Source organism: Rhinichthys klamathensis, unplaced genomic scaffold (assembly GCF_029890125.1).
Source record: "Rhinichthys klamathensis goyatoka isolate OS25496 unplaced genomic scaffold, OSU_Roscu_1.1 h1tg000236l_1, whole genome shotgun sequence".
NCBI classification, from domain to species: domain Eukaryota; kingdom Metazoa; phylum Chordata; class Actinopteri; order Cypriniformes; family Leuciscidae; genus Rhinichthys; species Rhinichthys klamathensis.
In genome coordinates this window covers 54,230-76,295 of record NW_026606759.1, presented here as the reverse complement: position 1 = coordinate 76,295, position 22,066 = coordinate 54,230, and the positions used below count along the sequence as shown (strand labels likewise).

The window sequence follows — 22,066 nt, the reverse complement described above, 5'->3', positions numbered from 1 at the left end:
TTTATGCACAGGTAGTTCCAGTCAGTTTAATCACCGTTCTATAAAGGTCACACACACACACACACACCCATGTCATGCATTAAAATCATTTGATGCCTACCTAGCCATGGATGATCCTTTACGAAACGAGATCTAAAAAACAAATTGATGCATCCCAAAAATGGAAAAGTTATGTATTTGATCAACAAAAAAAGGGTATTAAATACGGAAATCACATAATTTATCACATAAGTTTAGAAAAGCACTTCAAATAGACAGGTGTGTATCATTTTAGCCTAAAACCATATTGACTTTTTAGTCCTTATTTAAGATTCGAGTCGTTTCCATGAAAAAAAAAATTAGACCAAAAGACACGACATGTAGTTGAATCGCACATTCCCTTGTCTATACAGAAAATCAACTTTTAAAGGGCTATGTTGCATCTCTCAACCTCATGTCATTGCAAACCCTATAAATTGTTTCTGTGGAACACGAAAGATTATATTTAGAAATATTTGTCCAAAAAAGGAAATTAAATCAATAAAAGAAAGTCCACCTAAAAGTGAAAATAGCCTCTCTCACCCTCGTGTCGCTCTCATACTGTTGCTTGTTGGATTTATTGTACAATGTGATGCAAATGATCCCATCATGCCATACTAATGTATATAAAAAATATAACACCATGGGTGCCAAAGCATGTCCATGAATCTTTCATATCTCAATTCCAAGCTTTTCTCACCCACAAAATGTATGTTATTTTGAAAATCCACGGTCTCTTTTTTGTTTTCTTTTTTAGTCCCCAATGCAGACAGACTTTTTCAAGACGCCTGCTGGCAAAGTATGAGCGCACATGTAGCTGTCCGTCTTCTCTTGAGTAAAGCCTTCCTGTGGTGAATGTTGGACTAGCCGGACTGTTGTTAACGTTGCATGACTGTGCTGTTTCTGCCCCCTGTCTCACTTCCAGGAAGAGAGCCCCCTGAGTGTGTCTAGCCCTGACTCTATAGGTACCTGGATTCATTACACCTGTGGTGTTGGTACTGGGCGTCGAAGACGCAGATCAGGGGACCAAATAACTTCCTCCCCAGTCTCCCCCAAATCACTGGCTTTCACATCCAGTATTTTTGGCTCATGGCAACAGGTTTTTACCAATTTAATTCATTCTTCACACCAACCACTAACGCACTGTTCATTCACACACAAGATGGTGGCGGCGGTAAGCAAGGACACCTAATGAGCAGATGAATTAAAAGAGAGCACTATTACCTCATTCGTCATGTGTTTGGTTGATGTTTATTGCACTGGTTTGTGTTCTGGAATATCAGCTTCTAACTTTTCAATTTGTAGCAAGTATCTAAGTCTTGACAGTTTTAGTCTTCATCTTTGTCTTAAAGGGATAGTTCACCCAAAAATGAAAATCCTGTCTTGATTTACTCGCCCTCGAGTTGTTCCAACCCTGTGTGAGTTTCTCTCTTCTGCTGAACACAAAAGAAGATATTTTGAAGAATGTTGACGGTAGCCATTGACTTTCAAAGTATTTGTTTTCCTACTGTGGAAGTCAATGGGGTCCGTCAACTGTTTGATTACCAACATTCTTCAAAATATCTTCTTTTGTGTTCAGCAGAAGAGAGAAACTCACACAGGGTTGGAACAACTTGAGGGCGAGTAAATCAAGACAGGATTTTCATTTTTGGGTGAACTATCTCTTTAACAATGTTCGCATCTTAATGAATTTTTTCTTCAAGTTCCACATAAACATGTATTTGTTCTAATCGTATGAAAACTAACTTGTTTAATATGTCTCCATTGACCGTAACTGGTACTAAATTCTGTGATTCTTGATTTAGACGGCAAATCCATTCGTGTTAAGACACCGATAACCCAGCCTTTGTTTTTCACAGTGTTGGTTTAAAGTCAACATGAAATCAAAATTGGCTAAAAGTTTGATTTTCTTCAAATATTCCTGATCTCATTGGTTATGATTCATCTGTGCATGTTATTCCGAAAAAAATCACACATGCCACGCAGCCAAATAGTTTAGTCATTGTTTTTTGGTATTTTTATAGGTAGATCACAGGGGATTCTTGCCAATAGTTCATTGTTAATAAATAGTTCATGTAGTTTAATGTTAGTGTAAGTAAAGGTTACAGCAAAAATAGCAAAAGAAGATTAAATATTGCCATTTTTCTTTGTCGAGACGCTCTCAGAGACAAACTTTTTTAGGTACTTTTCCAGAGGTTCAGTAGTCCTGTGCAAACCCTCATTCAGATTAAAAGAGCCATGTTTAATATCCAGTCAATCCCTGATGCGCACACTCAAGTCTTTTCCCTGCATAATTGTAAGGACATAAAATGCCATTTCAGGTTGACTTTAAATTCGGTTTTAAATGTTTTTTGTTTGTTTTTGATACAAAATTTGTCAATTAGTTATGTATACTATTGTTTTATTTATTTATTTAGTGTGTGTGTGTGTGTGTGAGACTTGGATACTGATTGAATCAAACCAGAATATCATACTATGTAAAAAAAAAAAAAAAAAAAAAAAAAGATTCATAGACACTTTTGGCCTTTTGCTGCTGCTTCAGACCATAAACTAAAAATCTCATTCCAACCCTTCAGTGATTAATTTCTCTCTCTGCACCAGTCTACTCTCTCTATCCATGTTTAGCCTGTAGTCGATCTCTGTTCATTCATCTGCTGTGCTGTTAGCTGTCCTTTGCACCCGCTCCACATCAGTGTCCAGCAAGCGTGGACCCTGGGCTGCTGCGGGACATGTGTCTCTGACGTCACACATGTGTGTGTGTGTGTGTGGGGGGGGGGTTACGCCTGTCGCTCACCTCTTCCACCACAGACTTTGCCTCCGCTTCGGCACCTTTTAATATTCATCGGTCACTGTTCTCACCCAGATCCACATTTCTCATTTCTTGTTCTTACAGTTCAGTGGGAAGCTTTATCAACATAATCAATGATATTTGTTTATGGTGGTTAACATCACAATTTGTATTATGTTTTACAAAAATAATTATAACCCACGTGTTATAATTATGCTTGTGTCTTTGTTTTAAAATATATTATTGCTTCGTTTTTTCAGTTTTCCTGTCGTTTTTACGCAACATTATAACAAAGTGGGAACCTCGGTCAAGTTCTTAAACACACAGTAAATGTTTTGAGGATATTGGCACAGATTAACCCAAGTCTTCAACTAAACACAGTGACCCGAAAAAACAATCTGGACACTTTAGTCACACTTGAAAATGTCTGAATGATGTTATGTTAAATGAGAGAATATCAAAGCAATTTGCAATCCATTGAAATTTTGTCAATGTGATTTTTAGTCGAAAAAAAAAGTCTTTATCTCTCTTTTTGTGGCATGTTTGGCTTAAGTGTGTTTTATTGTAACCAAAATCTTTCAGGTAAATTAAATGGGTTTGCTGTATGATATAAATACACAGATTGTATGTGTGTTTTTGGGGCCATTGGAAACCCTTTCAGTTGAGGACTGGCTTGATCTAGGCCTCATGTAACGAGAACCGCTGTTTAGTGTCCAATAACCTCTTCCTATTCCCCGGATAACACTCTTCACCCCAAAGTAGATTTCATAGATTTGAAGTTTCCTTTGGTTTTGCATGAAACTGAAATGAACATTTTGTACAGAGAGAAATAAGTGGGCTGTGACCGGCTTGTTCCCTGCTCTGTTGGGTTTTACGTGGATGCAAAAGCATATTTGTTTGAAACTGTGGTTTGTTCAGTTATACTCTATAAACCGTTGCCATGTCCGTCCTCACACCCTTCTGCACTCCTGATCTCATTTCCCGTTTCTGATATGGAATGGAGTCTGTGTGGCAAGGCTTAACGCATGATCCATTTATTTTTCTTTTGTTTGTTGTATAGACCCGTGAACTCACATATTTACAGTGCTGCTTATTAATGTCTGTCTACCTGTACGTGGCCTTCATGAAGAAGGGATGACGGTTGGCTGTTTGTTGAGCAGTTATTGTCGTCTGCTTGTGCTCTTCCAGGTTCTGTCGGAGAACAACAGCCACAGACCGGCCAGACTTCACCCCGAGCACAAGCTCACCCCTGGAATCGGTAAGATCACACTCAACACACTCCTAATCTTGTTATAAAGTCAACAGACATATCTTGTAATATCCTGAATGTTGTTGGATGTTCATTATGGAGGAACTCTGACACACTGTCCTGGTTTTCTATGACCAAATAATATTTTGCCGTTCCATTTCTAATCTCTGTTGTGTGTGTTGTTGATGTGGCTGCTCTCTCTTGATTCTTTAAACTTAACGACCGATTAATTTGGGTCTGAATTGGAAGTGAGTGTGTAATACTGTCAGTGAGCTTTACTCTGAAACACACTGTGTTCTAAGATTGTTGCCACACAGCTGACTAATACAGTGCTGACTCTCATATATGCTTGTAATGTCCTTTGTGTGTTTGTAGGCCGTATACACACAAACCCCCATGCTTTATATGGAAGCATATACTTTAGCCTTACTGGGTGATTACACATCTTCAGTAAGGGTATGCAGATGTGTAGGTGACATTGAGTGGTTTTGGATGTCCTGCGGTGTGACATCACTCTTAGAAGAAAGGTTCCATATAGAACACTAGGGTTCTTGAATTTGATAGAACGCGTTATGCAACAACAACAAAAAAGGATTCTATATAGACGGTTTCATCGAACGCACGCGCGTTGCCGGGGTTACGCGCTGGCCCGAAGTTAACTTCCGGTCTGTGTTTGTTAACCGGTAATATCATAATATCATTCTCTGGTAATATGGCGCCGACTACAAACGCAGTGAAAATTAAGGTGATGAGTAGACTGAAGTTGGGCTCAGGTTGTTGTGTTGTGGGATGCAACCTGAGGCTCTGGGACAAATACCTTATCAAAAAAAAAAAAATGTCGGTTTCCTAAAAACGAAGGGAGACGGCGAGCGTGGATCACCGCTGTGCGATGAGAGGCTTGGCAGCCAGGCAAGAATTCAAGGATCTGTAGCACTCACTTCGTTACAGGTAACAAACTCATGATAAGCAACAGATAATTATGGAAGCTTGTTTCCGCCACTGAAGAAATAATAATAATAATTGCGACTTTTTATCTCACAATTGCGAGATAAGAAGTCAGAATTGTGAGAAATAAAGTTGCAATTCTGAGAAATAAAGTCGCAATTGCGAGGAAAAAAAGACAGAATTAACTTTTTATCTCACAATTCTGACTTTTTTCTCACAAAAAGTCTATGATGAACTCAGTTGTTATTGACTCTACCGGAAGTTAAGTTTGGGCCACAAAAGCGCGCATGCGCAGTAACGTTTGTTTATGTTGTTGCCGTTGAAACCGTCTATAAGGAGAAAATCTTAAATGATTGCATAATACTTTCATGTTTAACAGTTATTTTAAATTGTTCTTGTGGTGTGATGTGTTTATGAGTTGTTCAATTAATAAAATGTAATTAAATTGAAAAATGAATTAAAACAAGTTTCTGACAGAACCCTTTTAGGTTCTAGATACTGTAGAGCCTTTTCTTCGATGAGTGATTTTTTTTTTTTTAAGAGTGGCCGGTTGCAACTGCTTAGACTAGTCGGTAACACTTTACTTGAAGGGGTGTGCATAAGACTGACATGACACCTTCATAATCATGACATGACACATGATACTTTGTTATGACACCTTGACATAAACCAATACATCATAACATGTCAGTGTCTTTGTCATGACAACTTGACATTACTAAGACAACACAACCTGTCATAAACATGACATAGCAGATTAATTATCAAACTTAATAAACCACTTAGCTTTATGGGTTAACATTACATTAAACTGTCAGGTGGTTGGTTTTGACATTGGCTTTCATAAGGCCATTATAACATTTTAATGACAAATTCAATGTGTACCACTGTAGTCGAGGTCAAGAAAAATATTCATGACAGTTATAATGCCCTTATGACAGCCAATGTCAAAACCAACCACCTGACAGTTTAATGTAATGTTAACCCATAAAGCTAAGTGGTTTATTAAGTTTGATAATTAATCTGCTATGTCATGTTTATGACAATTTATGTTGTCTTGGTAATGGCAAGTTGTCATGACAAAGACACTGACAGGTTATGATGTATTGGTTTATGTCAAGTTGTCATAACAAAGACATCTCAAACAATGTCATATTTGCATTAAAAATGTCATAATTGAGCGAATGACACTTAATGACAGTTGTCATAAACATGCATAAAACCTCCTTCATATTCTTGACATATGTCATGTCATGAATATGAAGGTGTCATGTCAGTCTTATGCACACCCCTTCAAGTAAAGTGTTACCGTTTTCAATAGACAGCCTTACATACAATAATACAACTGGCCCCAGTATTGGATATTTAAATTTTTCTTTCTTTATTTTTTAGAAATTAGTAAACATGCAGCTTTTTGAGCCCTTAATAGAGATGAATAGAATTTTGTATTATTTAAAGTAAATTATTTTGTCATACTGCAGGACAGTTTAAAACTATAGTGAAAGACACAAGGTTACAGGACCTACGATTTAATGTTGGCTTGGGGGAAAGCTGCACATGGACAAGCTTGTGTTCTTCGAGTCAGCCCTCAAAATTAAGTGTAAATTCCACTGATCTTTCGAACAACTAAGAGCTTGTGTGATTTAGTTTGGTTCTTTGCGATGTGACATCAATGGCATCGTGATTTGTGAAGTGACATAACAAAGTGGCACAGATTTATACAACATTATAAAACTATAAAGCTTGCCACCTGAAGAGTTTTTCTGTCTGCTGTAAAACTGTGTGCACCCAAACAAAAGCCAAATGCATTCTGGTCATTCACAGCAAATTGTTACATTAATACAGATTTGCCATAATGCAAAAAAAAAAAAACTATGAATAGTAGTTGTAGTAAAGATGGTGTAAGTCTATTACACATTTCACTTAGTCTTTTTATTTGATTTAGTAATTGCTTGATATGTCACTTCACGTGACCCTAAAGCTAATGTCTTATTGGTCGGACGAGTGTTTTTATGTTCTCCCTAAAGCGAGGTCCTCTGAGGATCGTTTTACCTAACTTGGTTACAATGACAAAAGACATTACTGTCATTATGGGAAGCTTTCAGTGAGGCTGCACTACTCATTCTGTGGCAAGAATCTGTAATAAATGCTGCATGCTGCATGCACTGCGAGGCGTCTCAGGGAACACCCGATTGCTGTATGTATCTTCTCTAACTCCATCAGGGTCTCATTGTGCTGGCTTGTTTAGCACCATGGTGCTGGGCGGCTCCTCCAGCGCTCCTAACCTACAAGATTACGCTCACGCACACCGTAAAAAGCTGACCTCCTCTGGCTTCTTAGATGGTATGTGCAAACACGCACACACACCTTCTAATGGTGCATCCCCGTCCCTACTTTTAAGGAATCCTGGAGTCTTATCTGTGTGTTCAGTGGGAAACTACCGGATTTTGTGTTGTTCTCATTGGGATAAGTCGTGCTTTTGTGGTACAGATGCCCGTCTGCCCAGATTAGATGCATTTATGATGAGAAACCTACATTATAACAAACTCAGGATCTTTTCGGGAGTCTTGCAAAAAGTATGCTATGAACTGTACATAGCGTATGTTTCATTAGAAATCAGGTAAAAGTTATCGATAAAAAAAACAAAAACAGTTTCTTTTGTAAATCCTATGTGTAGCCTGTCTCGTCCTGTGTAACGTGAAGCTGTATGTTGAATTCATCTCCGCTGTTAGCAAATAGTGTTATTTATTTACTCATTTACCTTAATGTAGCTCGTACTACTGTAGCACACTGTAAACGCATCTGTTTTTCTGCAGTCAGTCCATGCGACTTCATGCACGTTCATCAGGAAAGTCGCCTGTTTTCTTAGCTTTCCCTTCAGTAGCTACACCACAGATAACGCAGGTTGTGTAGCAGTATATTGGATCAGTGCATAAGCTCTTAAAGGGACAGCAGCCTAATAAACCTGCTGCTGTCTGCCATGTTCATCAAAGAACAAAAGACAGAGAAAACTTAAAGAATAACTTTAATTGTAAGCATTTTATTTAATATCTTTCTTTATTCTATTGCATTTATTTGTGCTGTTGTTTGCTATTTGTTCTTATTTTATTACTGACTTGTTTTTTTAATGCAAATAAAATTTTGCATTGAAGAAAAGTAGATTTTTGTTTGTATATGCGGTCAATTATACTTCTTTGAAAGAAAATCGATATCTGTAAACAATTGGTTTCAGCAGGTCACAAAACTTGGTATTGGCCAAGAAAATTGCATTCGTTGCATTTTTTATTAAAATATCAATGAAAATACTAAAAATACATTTCTACCTAAATGTATGCACTTGGCATTAACTTGGGGAAAAAACTATTTAGAAAAAGACAAAAATGTCCTTAACGACGCACAAGGGTTACGTTTACCAAAAACCTTAATATTAAATAACTATAAGGTCTAAGGTTTAAATACACTGTAGCTAAAACTGAACTGAATGAAGTAAAACCATTCAAATGAAAAAGATTAAATGAACTTTTTTGCTAAAAGTTTTGCATTTATAGTTCACCCAAAAATCTAAATTCATCATTTATTCCCCTCATAAACCCATTCTGAAGACTTTTATTCATCTTTAAAACACAAACAAATATATTTTAATGAGACCTGATAGATTTCTGTCCCTCCATTATAAGTCCATGAAGGCAAAACGTTTAAAAAAGTTCATAAAGCATGGTAAAAGTAATCCATATGAAAAGAGCGGCTCTTCTGGAAGTCTTCTGAAGAGACAGGATCGCTTTCTTGATGAACAGATTTAATTAGGCTTTTATTCACATATAAACATTGATCAACGCACATACATAGAGCTTATCAAACATGGTAAATGGAGGCACAAATATTAATCTTGTGCAAAAACACATTTTATAACACTTAACTTCATCTCGCTGTAACTGAAATCTGAGTTCTGCTTCATATAATCAGATATTGATTTCACTCGCACAGTCGCACTGAACTTTCAATCCTATTTTGGTGACAATTACTTAAATTTCACTGTTAGGTTTTACACTGCAGAGTTTATCAACAGAGCTTTATGAGTTTCGTCATTAGAATCAGTTCTGTTAACTAAAATGAACATTTTCTTTTTTATATCATTAAAGGGGTCATGACATGGATTTGTAAAAAATATTCCTTTGAGGTTCACTTATAATTTTAAAGTTTGATCTCACACACACACACACACACACGCACACACACACACACGCACACACACACACACACACACACACACACACAAATATATATGTGGAAAAATTATGTTCAACCCTCATTCTGTCTGAAATAACACTTTTTTTAAAGGCGTGGCTCCTTTAAGGCTTGTAAGTAAAAAGCCATTGTTGTGTTTTGCTAATGCTTCATAATTTTTCAGTTTTAATGCTGAACACACACTGTATGCTGTATCAGTGTAGACAGCATCAGGCATTATAATGGCTTCTGTTTGCTTTTGACGTGACGCTCGTATTCAGTGTGGGCAAATGTCAGCCGCTAAGCGACTGAATGCCAGTGGGCGGGGCTTGTGGTGCGATGATGTAAAACTATTGGTCGATGTCTTGCTCTGGAGGCAGTCGTATGCAAATGTGTTTGACCGTGTGACGTCACAGATCACCCAATATCCAAAGGAGTCGTATTTTGAGCTTGATTTAAATAAATGCTTTATTTATGATGTGGAGGGCGATTTTAGCTCTGAAACTTGCAGGATGTTTTAACGGTACAAAGATTTCTTATGTCGGAAGATCTTTGAAATTTGATTTCTCATGTCATGACCCCTTTAAAGTACACTATGGAACTCTGTGTTTTTGGTATTTCCCCTTATCCTGCACACACACCTGCATCATAGTAGCCAAACCTTGTTTCTTTGTATACAGACATGACTAAAACAAAACCTTGGGCAAATCTCGGAAGCTAGAAATTTCCCAGCAAACCCCACGGCTCTGAATTAAAATAACAATTGCAGACTTACCAGAGCGAGTTGGAGTAAGGCAATAACGTGCTTTTCAACACAGATTTATATAGTGTTAACTTCTAAAGAAATATTGAGCAAACAAATCCTGTATACCTTTTAGTTAGTTAACCTTTTTTGGTAAAATGATTGATCCCTCATATAGGATTATGGAATCTGTTGATGGTTCTGTTAACCCATCCGGCCTACTTGTAGTGTGAGTAACATTATAACTGTTCAACACAGGTTTTAAGACCATCTATCATGCAACAAGTGACTTCTGACGTTTATTATTTGAGGAGAAATATAACTCAACATATGTTTTGATGTCCTACTATGTTGTTGTTCATATTTGGTTCCCACAAATGATTTTGTTTCATTTTTATTTAAGATTCCACGGCTAATTTGTGTTGTGAAGCGAGAGCGCTGTAGATCATGCAGTTGCAGTGCTAAAGAAAGTGTCGCGTCATCATGAGTTAACCCTGGAATGCATGAGCCGAGAGACGGCCTTATCTGCCAGTGCAAGGAAAACGTTCAAGAATTGGATTAGGCACCAGTTTAAATGTTTCAGCAATGTTCAGTTGTCCTATATACCATAACCAAATTCAGTTCAATATAATTACTTGACAAATGTGTATTTATGTGAGATTTTAATTTACTAGCAACGTTTCCCAATTATTTGGCTGATCCTTGCAGACATGCAAGTAGAGTTGTTTTTCTGAAACTAACTAACTAAGGCGAAGAACAGGTAAACGTGTGTAAATGTGAATAAGTGCAGTGGATGTGTTGTAGTCTTGTGTCCATTAACTGTAAGAAGGTTTGTGGATGGCCAGTAAACGGCTGTGCTGAGCCCTGAGAGCTTTGGGCCAATGAGAAGTCCTGATGCTGGGGTCGTCCTCCTCGAATGCCACTGGCTGTGTTTGTGTGCTCGTCCAAGATCCAATCGCAGAGGAATACTGACCAACCAATGTACAGTGAGTCATAATGCCATAAGAAAAGCCTACGGGTCATTTTGAGACCCTTTACAAAGGCTTGGGGTTATTTTAAGTTATTTTATTTGAACAAAATATTCCCAAAAGTGGCGCGTCTCTTGGAACAGCATTGAAAGTCTCTGATATCTGACACAGTCTGTCTTCCGACTAGCTGGTCATCTGAGTGTGCCGTGCGGTGGAGATTCACGACGGCCCCCTGTATGCATTCTAGGGTTAATAGTGTGTGTTTGCTTGAACGGAAAGGAAACGAAGGTTTCATTTTGAACGTTTTGTTGTTGTTTAATCCCCATCCCTATGGCTGTCCAGACACTAAACACAAGCGCTTCTCTCCTGCGTCTCTCCTGCATGACTCCTGCCTTCTCCAGCCTCTCTTTAACCCTCTCTCTCTGTTAGCTCTTATAATTTCAGGTACCTGTTTTTCTCTTTCTCAGAAGCTACGCGTGGCTCTGCTGTTAAAAGATTTTCTATCTCATTTGCGCGACACCCAACCAATGGTATGTTTGCTTTTGTTAATTCCCAGTCACGTTTTCCCCTCACATTCAGTTTTTGATTTATTATTAGTTCTCCTGGATGTAGAGTTCCTCCTTCAACCGCAGGATAGGGCTCAGGGAATCAGACATGATAAAGGAGTACAGATACTCATTCAACACATCATGTATATCTGTGATCAACAGTCTAGTCTCCTCTGGACGCTGATCTCATTACATGGATTTAAAAAAAAAAAATCGCTGTCATTTTGTTCCATCATTTACATGAAGTACAATAAAGTTAATAAATGGAATTTGGAATATTTTGCCGTTACCTATTTTGAATTATTTGCTTGTTTGTTTGTGGTTGAATGAACTAGTTCTTAGAAACTGATGAAATACGTTGAAAAGTATGATTTGCTGCTCTTTGGCCTAAATGAAGAATATTTATTTAATATAACACTTTATTTTAACCTGTTTAAATGTCTCTGCATATTTTAGCTTGACTAACGTTTACATGTTTTCTGTGTTTTTTCCAATTCCAAATTCTATAGCATAAATGCAACTTTATCATCCAGCAGACATACTTTTAAAAAAGATATATTTTTTTTAAAATGATTGGCTAAAATGTAAAGCATGATTTAAAGGATATTGTGCATAATGCTGCATTGCAGTGTTTTATGAGTTGCTAACATCCAAGATGATGCTTTTGGAAGATTGCCCATTTTTAGCATATCATTTTTATTGTTTGTTTTTTCTTTTAATCTGCTTTTCTAAATGGGTCAGTGTTTTCCAGTATGTTCAGTGGTAAGTGTTAATCATACTTAATATACACATTCTATTCTGTCTAATTAGTGTTTGTTGTCTGGCTCTAGTTCCCGATCTCGTGTAGTCAGACTCAGATCGAGTCTATAGAGCTTAGTTTTTGACCCTTAGCGAAGTTCAGTCTCACTTAGATCTGTCCTGTAACTCAGAATTATATTGTATTTTTTATCTTTCTTTATGTATCCACAAGAAAATGAGCTTTTGGTTTATTCATTGCATTCGCAGAAGGAAAAGTATAACACATATCGCATTTGCTCCTTTGTATTTTTTTAAATGATCTCATCTTGCATTTAGTCCTATTCTAGGTAAATCGCCAAACCTAATCATTTGAACAATGCCTAATTATAGTTTCCTTATACTGTTATGTGATTGGCTCCTTCACTCATTCACTTCTTAAGATGACTTTTTTTTTTAATTGTTAAAAGGTATTGAAACTTTTTTGTTTTTAAAAGCAGTAAATCAATCTGTGTTAAGTGTGGACAGCACATGTACTCTACATCTAATCAGTTCCATCGTTACATTCTAATAAATTAAGTCCCATTTGAAGCCAATGTAAAAAGCCAATGAAGGCACACTATAGTCGCACATTCTATATGAATATATAAATGTTATGTTGCTTAAACAGTCTAATGAACTATATTACTTGACATTTTGATAAATGTTAATATTTATGGACCATGTGTCTTCTAGAACTGGATAAAAGCACTAAACCACGAGAGGCTGTGTGTTACAGTGGTTTTACCGTGGTATAATAGCTGTAATGCATGGCCTCTTGTTGCTTAGTGCTTTTATTAAAAGACACCTGAAGTTTATATTCAGGCATCTTGTGGCAAATTGCATGATTTGAATAAATCAAATCATAATCATGTTGTTCCACTAGTTTCATTTGAGAAAAAGCAATATTTGTACAAGGTAGGTCGATTGTCATTTCCGCTTCCTAAAACCATCTTGGCCGAGTGATGTTTTTGGTAGATTGAAGGTATTGTGAGCTGTTCTTTGTGTGACCCATCTGCCTCCATCTTGCCCACCTCAAACTCACGTTTGACGGTGTTGTTGCTTGTCATTTTAATTTATTTTTTGAGGAAATGGAACGCCATATCTCTGCCATCTCTCCAAGATCTTTAGTTATAGTTCATGCTATGTGATGTTTTCTAGCCGTGTTTTTTTTTCAGATTCTGATGTTGTATATTTCATTGAAGGTTTTGAGTTGTATTCCATGGTTCCTTCAATCTGTCCCTTGGAGACGCTCCATAATTCCCTGTCTCTCAAACAAGTGGACGACTTCCTCGCCTCCATCGCCATATCCAATGAGCCAGTCCTGGAAATGTCTCCGTCCTCGCCAGGTACGCTCAGAACAACACGCTGACTGCCGCTGTGTCATGGTTGCTGTACGTTAGTTTGAACCTGTGTTTATTTGTTCTAACCCTCAGCTCTGCCCACAAAGAAGGCTCCTTTGAACACTTACACTCCAGCTAAAGTTTTGCCCTGTCCATTCACACAATCCCTTGGCAAGAAGACGTGCTCACCGGACAGGAGTGCATCAGGCATGTTGCATTTACTGTATAGAAGCATTCATAAAAAACAACTACACAAAACTAGTAGAACTTAGCTTTGTATTTACAAGTGCTTCATATATAGTGAGGGCTCCAGACGAACACTAGAGAGCGGTGACACTGAGATGGAGGCAGCAGAACCTCATGGGCTGGGCGATATGGCCCAAACAAAATATCACGATATTTTTTTTTTATATCAGTCAATATCGATAATTATCACGATAAATGTCAAATCTTTATTTCTTTCAAGTTTAACGGCAGATTTTTGCTCCTAGGTGAAAGATGTATAAACCAGAGCGTTGTGGTTTTAAAAATCTGAGGTAGAACATTCAAACATTTGTCATTTTTCCTTAACAAAATAAATATTTGAAAAGAAAAATATTTCTTCAGCAGTTTGCAGTGCAGGCTGCAATATTCAAATTACATGTTTTGTCTCGAAATGCATATTTGACTGAGTTGACAGTAAATCTACATCCTAACTCAAGCTAATGCTACTATGTTAAATTTATGTTCATTAACAAAAACAGTAACATCTGTTTGTTTTTTTATTTTTATTTAAGGACCACATTTTTATTTGGTAAAATGTAATATTCTGACTGTTTGAGTTTTATTAAAATTAACAATTGGTCATCCAGTATCATGCATTTAGATCATGATAACCACAGAAGCCAGGTACAGCCTATAACTTAGCACCTCACTATCATGGCAAAATGTAACTTTATGGTTTCTATGGTATTTGTATGAAAAACATTAGCCTACAAACAGTTAAATACATCATTAAATAGTGTAATTATATTCAATTAGTCATTTAATACATTGTCTACATTAATAATATTATACAATTCAATATGTATATCCCACATTTCATGGTGCAGTTAATATTACTAGGCTAACGTTACAGTAAATCTATGGTAGGCTAAATGGATTCAGTTTCAATTCAGATTCTGTATCGTTGCGTACAGTGTTTCTCCTGTTTGTCAGCGGTGTTTCATCTGCCTTTAAACTGGACATTTGTGTTCTTCGCTGAACTTCGTGAGCTTTCACTGGATCTCGTGACCGAGGCCGATCAGAGTAAACGCGTCTGCTCTAGTGAGCTCGCGCTGCCAATTGGACTTTGAGCGGAGCGGATAAACGGTCCGTGTGGCGCGCGGTTAAAATGAGTTTCGTTCCGCTTTTGGCGCATACACATTATCGAACATTTATCGACCTCGTGATATCGTTTTATCGAGAAAAATTATATCGCGATAATTATCGTTATCGTTTTATCGCCCAGCCCTGGAGGGGTTAAAACTACTATTGCTTTGCATTAATAAGTGCAGTTACTAATAATATTGCATGTTTGTTTACTGGAAATTTGACAGTAAAGCACTGAACGGAATTGAAATGCAGATAAAATCAACTTTTATTAACAACAGTAACGTGTAAAAATTTCATTTTTATTGGGAAAGGTTTTTATATTCTTAATATTCTTATTAAATGTACCATTGTTCATCTATAGTATCATACTGAACTGACTGACAGCTTCAGTGGTTATAAAAGAAGTGCTCTTTACTTGTTTTCTGTGTAATTCAGTCACAAATGGAAGAAAAGGGTTTTTTTTTCATGAGAATTTGTGACTTCCTACATTCTTCCATATATTATTAGGGAGTGGAAATGGCTGATAAGTCAAATAAGTGCTCCTCTGCCACCATCTACTGGTTATAGTGGTAGTTTCATGTCTTTAAAAAAAAAGTGTTAGTTTACTTTTAATCAACTTTTAATTTTGCAAATCATCACATTAAAAATAACACTAAAAATGGATAATATTTAGAGCTTTGAAGTGCTGGAAAAAGTGTAAAGCGCTTGAAAGTCCTTAAAGAATGCTTGAATTTCACTCTTAAAGGGTTGTACGAACCCTGAGATGAATAAAAAACACTCGACTATTTCTGCCACAATACCATGTTTACAGTTACTACATTAAATCCATGTTAAATGTTGGTGATTTGTGGATTGAAAAGCCTTCTTTAACTTGTTCATTCATGGCACAGTGTTTCTCCTGGTTTCCCCGTTTGATCTGATATCTGTGGTTTTTAATGCTTCCTACTAGATCTCGCAGTGATGTCATTAATACTGCAGCGAATCCAAACGCTTTCTCACCGGATCTCCAGCGCTGTGTAGTAACGGTGTCGTGTGATGCGAGTAAACCTGATCTGAGCTCTCTATCACTTGGACAGCGTGGTGTGGCACTCTTACTAAATGTAGTCACCAGCAGGAACAAAGTCTGGTTGCAGTCTGGAGCCCTGACAGTTAATTCAATGCATAGTGTTTTGAAAGTGGATAAATTGGTACAAAAATCCTCTGAAATATAGTGAATTAATCTGAAATAGAAAAAAAAAATCTTATGCTGTAATCTTAAACAAATAGAAAGTTCATGGAGAAGTCACCAAATTCACTGTTGAAAAAGTGTAATCAACTCTATTGTGCCCCTTTCCTTCTGTTTTTCACCTCTGTATGTATTTATTTTCCTTCAGATCAGGATGACTTTCCCGCCAGAAAACCCAGAGCAATTTCAGCAGATGTTCCAGAGCCCGGTGCAAGTAGTGGCGAAACCCCACAGCCAAGCTCAGAGACCAGGCAGCCCACCCCGGCTCCAGACATCTCCATCACTGACCCCTCCTTTAAGACCCAACCACTGTCCGGTGGCTCATCCAGTGGCACACCAGCACATGAAGTCCCTGCTCTCGAGAATAAGAGTGCTACCAAAACCATGCCAGGCTTTTACACATGACATCAATCTGCAAACCTCCACCTGGGAAATGTACAGTACACAGCTAAAGCAGAGGACCACATGCCGTGGACCTAGCCGACCAAACAGGATCTCTGTTCAGACAGATTAGAGCAATTCTTAGAGCATGTTACAAGCCTGACTTTGTTAACTCTTAGTGACAAGAATTTGTCATATTTAGCAGTACCTTTATTTGTATTTAAAGGAACATCTTACTGAATGTTTGTTACCAAAACAGTCCGCTAAAAGATATCACATTGTTGTAATTACAATCATATCGTAGGCTTATTTAGCTCTTCCATTCACCTCGAATGGTTCGGAAGAATGTGTTACATTTATCTTGTATATTTGAATGTCGAAATGTAAAAGCTTGCATAGAATAATTGTCATAGTATGACATGTTACTGCAGCTGGTTTTAAATTCTTTTGGAATATTTAATGAATACAGCACATTCTGGGGCCTCATCAAACAAGGTCCTCAGTGATATTTCATGTTTAGAAACATATTTTTAATGCATATATTTCATTACAATCAGAATGTGCAATTATTTCCCTCCACTGTAATGGAAATCTGCCTTATGTTAATTACTTTTACATCAAATTGAAATAAAACTAAATGTTGTGAATACTGGGAACAAACTTTGGCTGATGGCATTTTTAAGTTCATCATGAAATCAAAACTAAATTGTACATTTCGATCCTAGCAATGGTAGCCACCATCTAAATAACATAATTTGTGTTCTGTAGAGTTTAGCACCAAGCTTCTCCAACACGCCTATAATTTCCTAGTAATCCTGAAGATTATCTGTTTCAAGTAGAGTTGAAGCCATATACAACTTATTTTTACTTATGTGACATATTTTAGTTAGGACTTCACAAACCGGTTTCTGGAGCCCCCGACACTACACATTTTAGGCCAGATTTACTAAACGGCAAATTGGCGTGAGACCACAGTCCCATAAAGGTTGGGGCTCATCTGCGTCATTGTGTGTATATGAAATTGGTTTTGAGTTCAGAACTGCTTCCACCTCTGTCAAGTAGTCGTCTCTTCCAAGGCTTTTCCTAGGACTTTTTTCAGGCAATTCTTTGCTGATCTAACTAGTCTCTCCCAAAGGCCTCCACCAAGCAGTGCGCTCCACAATACATTTCCAAGTAATAACCCTTGAAGAGAAGAAATCCGGAAGGTTTTAAAGGATCTCCACAGATTGGATGTTATTTTGCACAGACGTTGTTTTTTCCCCCGTATTTGTCATTCGGTGGCTCTAAATTGTCAAAACACCTCTCAAAGTGCTTGTTACGGATGCGAAAAACGCATAAAATCGAACCAGATCCGAATTTTTTTATGATGGACGAAAGTTTCGGAGGCAGTGTGTAAACATGATTGACACAACGTGAGGTCGTATTTAGTTTTGAATGTGCGAGAATTTCAGACTCCGTGTGCAAGGCCTTTAACAGCACATGTAAAGAGTGCAATATATGCCTTTTTGATGCACCTTTTGATTGGACATACAATGGGCCGGCAAAATCTACCCCAGTGACTTTAAAGGGTGGTGCTTCGGTTGCTCTGTCCCTTGGCAGAGGTGCAGTAGTTGGCTGAGCTGGTTTTGTTGTCAATCTTTTACAAACATGACAGTGCCCTACATTTTGCTTCAAAAGCTGCCGGCCATGCACAATCCAATATTTCTCTTTCACCTGAACCAGTGTATCCCTTACACCTGAATGCATCATTCTATCATGATAACTCTGAACTAGTAATTCTTTGTATCTCGGACTGTTGTAATCATCCACAAACACTAATCAGTCCATTTTCATCTTAGAATGGTTTCAAATCCTTGATTTGGGAGTCTTTGTCAACCATTGGACCTATTTTGAGCAAATGTATTTTACTCTGTTCCTGAGTTTCCTTTGCCCAATACATTTCAGCTGCAAGTAGTTCTTCCACTGCGAGTTTGCCTTGGATTGTATATCTGGATCGGGCATTGGTTATGAACCTCTTTATCCATGCAGTTATTCGCAACACAGTCTTCAATCTGCTATATTTCGCTAAATCCGAAAGAGGTTCTGTTGGTGCAACACCACCAAACTGCACAGAGACCTCAGTTCAGCGTTCATTTCAGCAACACAGTTTTCCTGCGGCTCTTCCGAGCGAGCTGGAACTGAAGAAGCCAAACCAGCAGAGTTTACTCTGTATCAGATCATCTGCCTCTTACCATTGCAATGTGACCACGATTCAGGGTTTGTGAGACTTTAAATGTCAACTTTAAATGGTTTGCATTTCTGTGCAGAACTCTGTATCCAGCGTAAGACAATTACTGAATCTGTCCACTTGCGAATTTGATTTTTCTACATTTTCAAGGGATTAACCAGATTATGTCCTGTTCTAGCTCGGATTAGAGCTCCCATTACCTCTATATGTGGTCAACTAAGCTTCTTCACAGGAGCAACTCTTGCCTTTGACGCTACAAAACTGAAACAAGGCGCACAGCCAAGAGAGCGCACGGCTCGAGCTCGCTCGAAACCACACGCTCACACAAAGACAAGGCAATACAGGAGCGCCGTCACAAAACCAAGAATAAACTAGACCGAAGTGACAAAACCCTGACAGTTACAGTACCGTGCCTCTTTCTGTCTAGTATTTCCCAGTGCCAGGAGTTTAGAGATGGTAGCAATATGACAAGCAGTCTGATGTTAACAATGACAGTGTGGAAGATTGTAACAAACCCGTCTCCATACCGCGTGATGACTCCGATCTTCAACCAGATGAACTGGATAAATATTCAGAATGTTCCGATCCAATCTGACCTCTGACCTGTAATGTTGCCTGGATCATCATCATACACTGTTCGTTGTCCAGAGAAGAACTGAGCCTAGCAAGGTTTTCTTCTCCGTTCTGCCACTGATGGAGTTTGGGTTCCTCGCCACTGTCGCCTTTTTCGCCTTTGGTTTTTGGCTTGCTTAGTTGGGGACATTTAATATTACAACAATATTATTGATCTTCTGCATTGACACCATTATATGAGAACTGAACTGAGCTGGACGATGACATCACGGTTTTCTCCAGAACGGCTATATATATATATATAAATGAACTAAATGAATAACTTTTTTTACAACAAAAATGAACCATCACTGAACTTACATAAGGTGGACTCTGTGACGCTATTTTCTTCTAGAAACAAACTTTGTTGCATTATTTTCCTGTTATCTCTGTAAAGCTGCTTTGAGACACTGTATTGTAAAAGCGCTATATAAGTAAAGGTGACTTGACTTGACTAGCTGTGAAGCCAAAGGCTGAAGGACAAACAACTGCTTCAAACAGTTAAGGCATGGATATAGGGTCCGGCAGGTTGGAAATGAGTACGTTGTTTTTTTGGATGGAGGCGGTCAGAGAAGCTCTGTGCAAGACAGGCTAGAGAAAACACTCGAATTACCCGTGCTGAATACAGAGGCAATGAATCTCCACAGTTTCAGAGCTGAGTGTCCTGTAACTACAGAACACAACATCATGAAATTGACACTTGAAAATGTATGAGAATCAGAGAATAGAAATTGCAGCAATAGGGACTCCTCAAGTCTGTACTGCTGTTATGAAAGTCACTGGAGAACATGCGAGTCTTTGGGAAAACTGAATAAGACGGCTGAGAGTCCAGAAGAAATTAAGCCTTACAACATTTTAACCAGACAGTAACTTTTAAGGATGGACATTTTCAGGTTGTTTTACCCTGGAAACCAAATAAACCAGAACTACCAAACAACTTCAAGGTGCCTAAGAAGAGGTTTGAGAAGCTGCAGAGAAACCTAAAGGCTGACGTAACCTTTTACACGAAATACAGAGACGTAATACAAGACTATTTACAGCGAGGCATATTTGAAGATGTTCCAGCCCAAAACTCACAAGCAGAGAAAACCGATCCGGTTAAATGCTATCTACCTCACCATGCTGTGCTTAGAGATCGGATCTCAAGTGGACGACGCTAATACAGGTGTAAACGGGGTCTAAAACGCTTTGAACTTGTCCAGTTTGACCACTTCCAGAGTTGAAAACACATTCGACCGGATTGCTTTCATAGTGTAAACACTCATGCGGTCGAATGTGTTCAAACAGCCACAATAGACCGTCTACTCTCCGCCTACTGATCTAATGCCTAAACACTATGGGAAGAGCTCTAGCCAGACGGGATTTAAACTTTGTCGACTGGAGACACAAGTTTGGTTTGAAGACAAAAATGTACCAAGCTCAATGTTCTCTCACCATTCCTGATTTCTAACACACACTCGCTGTGTTCGGCTGGTCTTCGGCTGTCAGAGCAGAAACTAAAGCTGATGCTCTCTGTGTGTTTCTCTCTCGTCATATGTAAATTGCACAAGATTATATTTTGTCCATTAGATTGAGAGATCTGGAAAAGCCCATATATTTACTCGCCCATAGACCCTCACCTGGACAGAAATCAGGACAGAACAGGTCTAAAGTGGCCTGGTTAAATCCAGACCATTCTCAGTTGTAACTGAGTTATGGTCTGGCAAAGCGTCATAGACAAATCATTTCCAGAGGGGCGTCACCAACGGACGTCGCGGATAGACCTAAACCCAATCAGAGCGATGAAGGAGATGACGTATGCAGAGCGGCGGAGACACATCTCCGAGTGTTGTTCTTTGCTCGGTTTTTAACTAAAAGGAAACGTTCAAATCGCTTAAAACAGACGCGATAGCTGATTGGAACGAGTGATGTTCGACGGCGGCATCCATCTTTGTAATGTTGGCTACAAAATCTGCTCCAAAATCCCAGCGCTGTCGTCATCGTGTAAAGCCCGCCCCAACGCTTCTGATTGGTGCCGCGATTTCGGCGGATTGGAAATGGGCTTGAATGAGCTCTTTGCCAGACTAACTTTCAGAGCAAATCTAAATTTGCCGGAAGTTGTCTGGGTTTTAGACAAAAGAGACGGATTAAAACACCAGGTGTACACGGATATGTGTCTCCCTCGTCCACTTGTGATCCGATCGACCAAAACACATCTTAATACCAGGTGTAAACAGGGCCTAAAAGACGCTGTTAAGGATAAGAGCCTTCAGTGATGGAAAGTTGAAAGCATGTGGTTGTAAACTGTGGTCATGTCTTGTAAAGCAGCACCAGCATGGTGTTTGTGCATCAGAAAGATCAGTGCTGTAGAGACGTGGCAGCTCTGCTGAATGCGGTATGGGGTTAAATTAAACGTCGGACTATGTGCTTCATTTCCTTGAAACAATTTTGGATTTACAGCTCAAAAATGGTGCATTAATAATACATAAATTATAAATAATTATAATTAAATGCATTGTAAATATATCACCCTAAAAATTTTCTAATTTTTAGTTCCAGGTTTTCCTGATTCTTCGAAGAAAAATACTATTTAGGCTTTTCTTTGCTGGTTTAGCTAATTTTAAAGCCTGTTTTAGCTCATTTTGCCTTTTTTCAAAGCCGCTGAGTCCCCCTTCTGGGCCCCGGGCCCC

General features: G+C 38.3%; 1 protein-coding gene across 8 annotated transcripts in view; it reads left to right on the top strand.

The window, feature by feature from the left end:
• Window positions 1–16,617, top strand: part of ppip5k2 (diphosphoinositol pentakisphosphate kinase 2) — a 57,439-nt gene extending 40,822 nt beyond the window's left edge. The window contains exons 26-33 of one of the 8 annotated variants that reach the window (XM_056265534.1): window positions 944–1,117; window positions 3,995–4,064; window positions 7,224–7,343; window positions 11,402–11,464; window positions 12,224–12,244; window positions 13,462–13,605; window positions 13,693–13,806; window positions 16,326–16,617. In XM_056265534.1, coding sequence (XP_056121509.1) covers window positions 944–1,117; window positions 3,995–4,064; window positions 7,224–7,343; window positions 11,402–11,464; window positions 12,224–12,244; window positions 13,462–13,605; window positions 13,693–13,806; window positions 16,326–16,582 — 963 coding nt within the window. In that variant the 3' untranslated portion in view covers window positions 16,583–16,617. Of the gene's footprint in view, window positions 1–775; window positions 818–943; window positions 1,118–3,994; window positions 4,065–7,223; window positions 7,344–11,401; window positions 11,465–12,223; window positions 12,245–13,461; window positions 13,606–13,692; window positions 13,887–16,325 lie in introns of those variants that run through there. The other 7 variants (XM_056265535.1, XM_056265530.1, XM_056265529.1 and 4 more) reach the window with 7 other exon arrangements.
• Window positions 16,618–22,066: the final 5,449 nt, after the last annotated feature.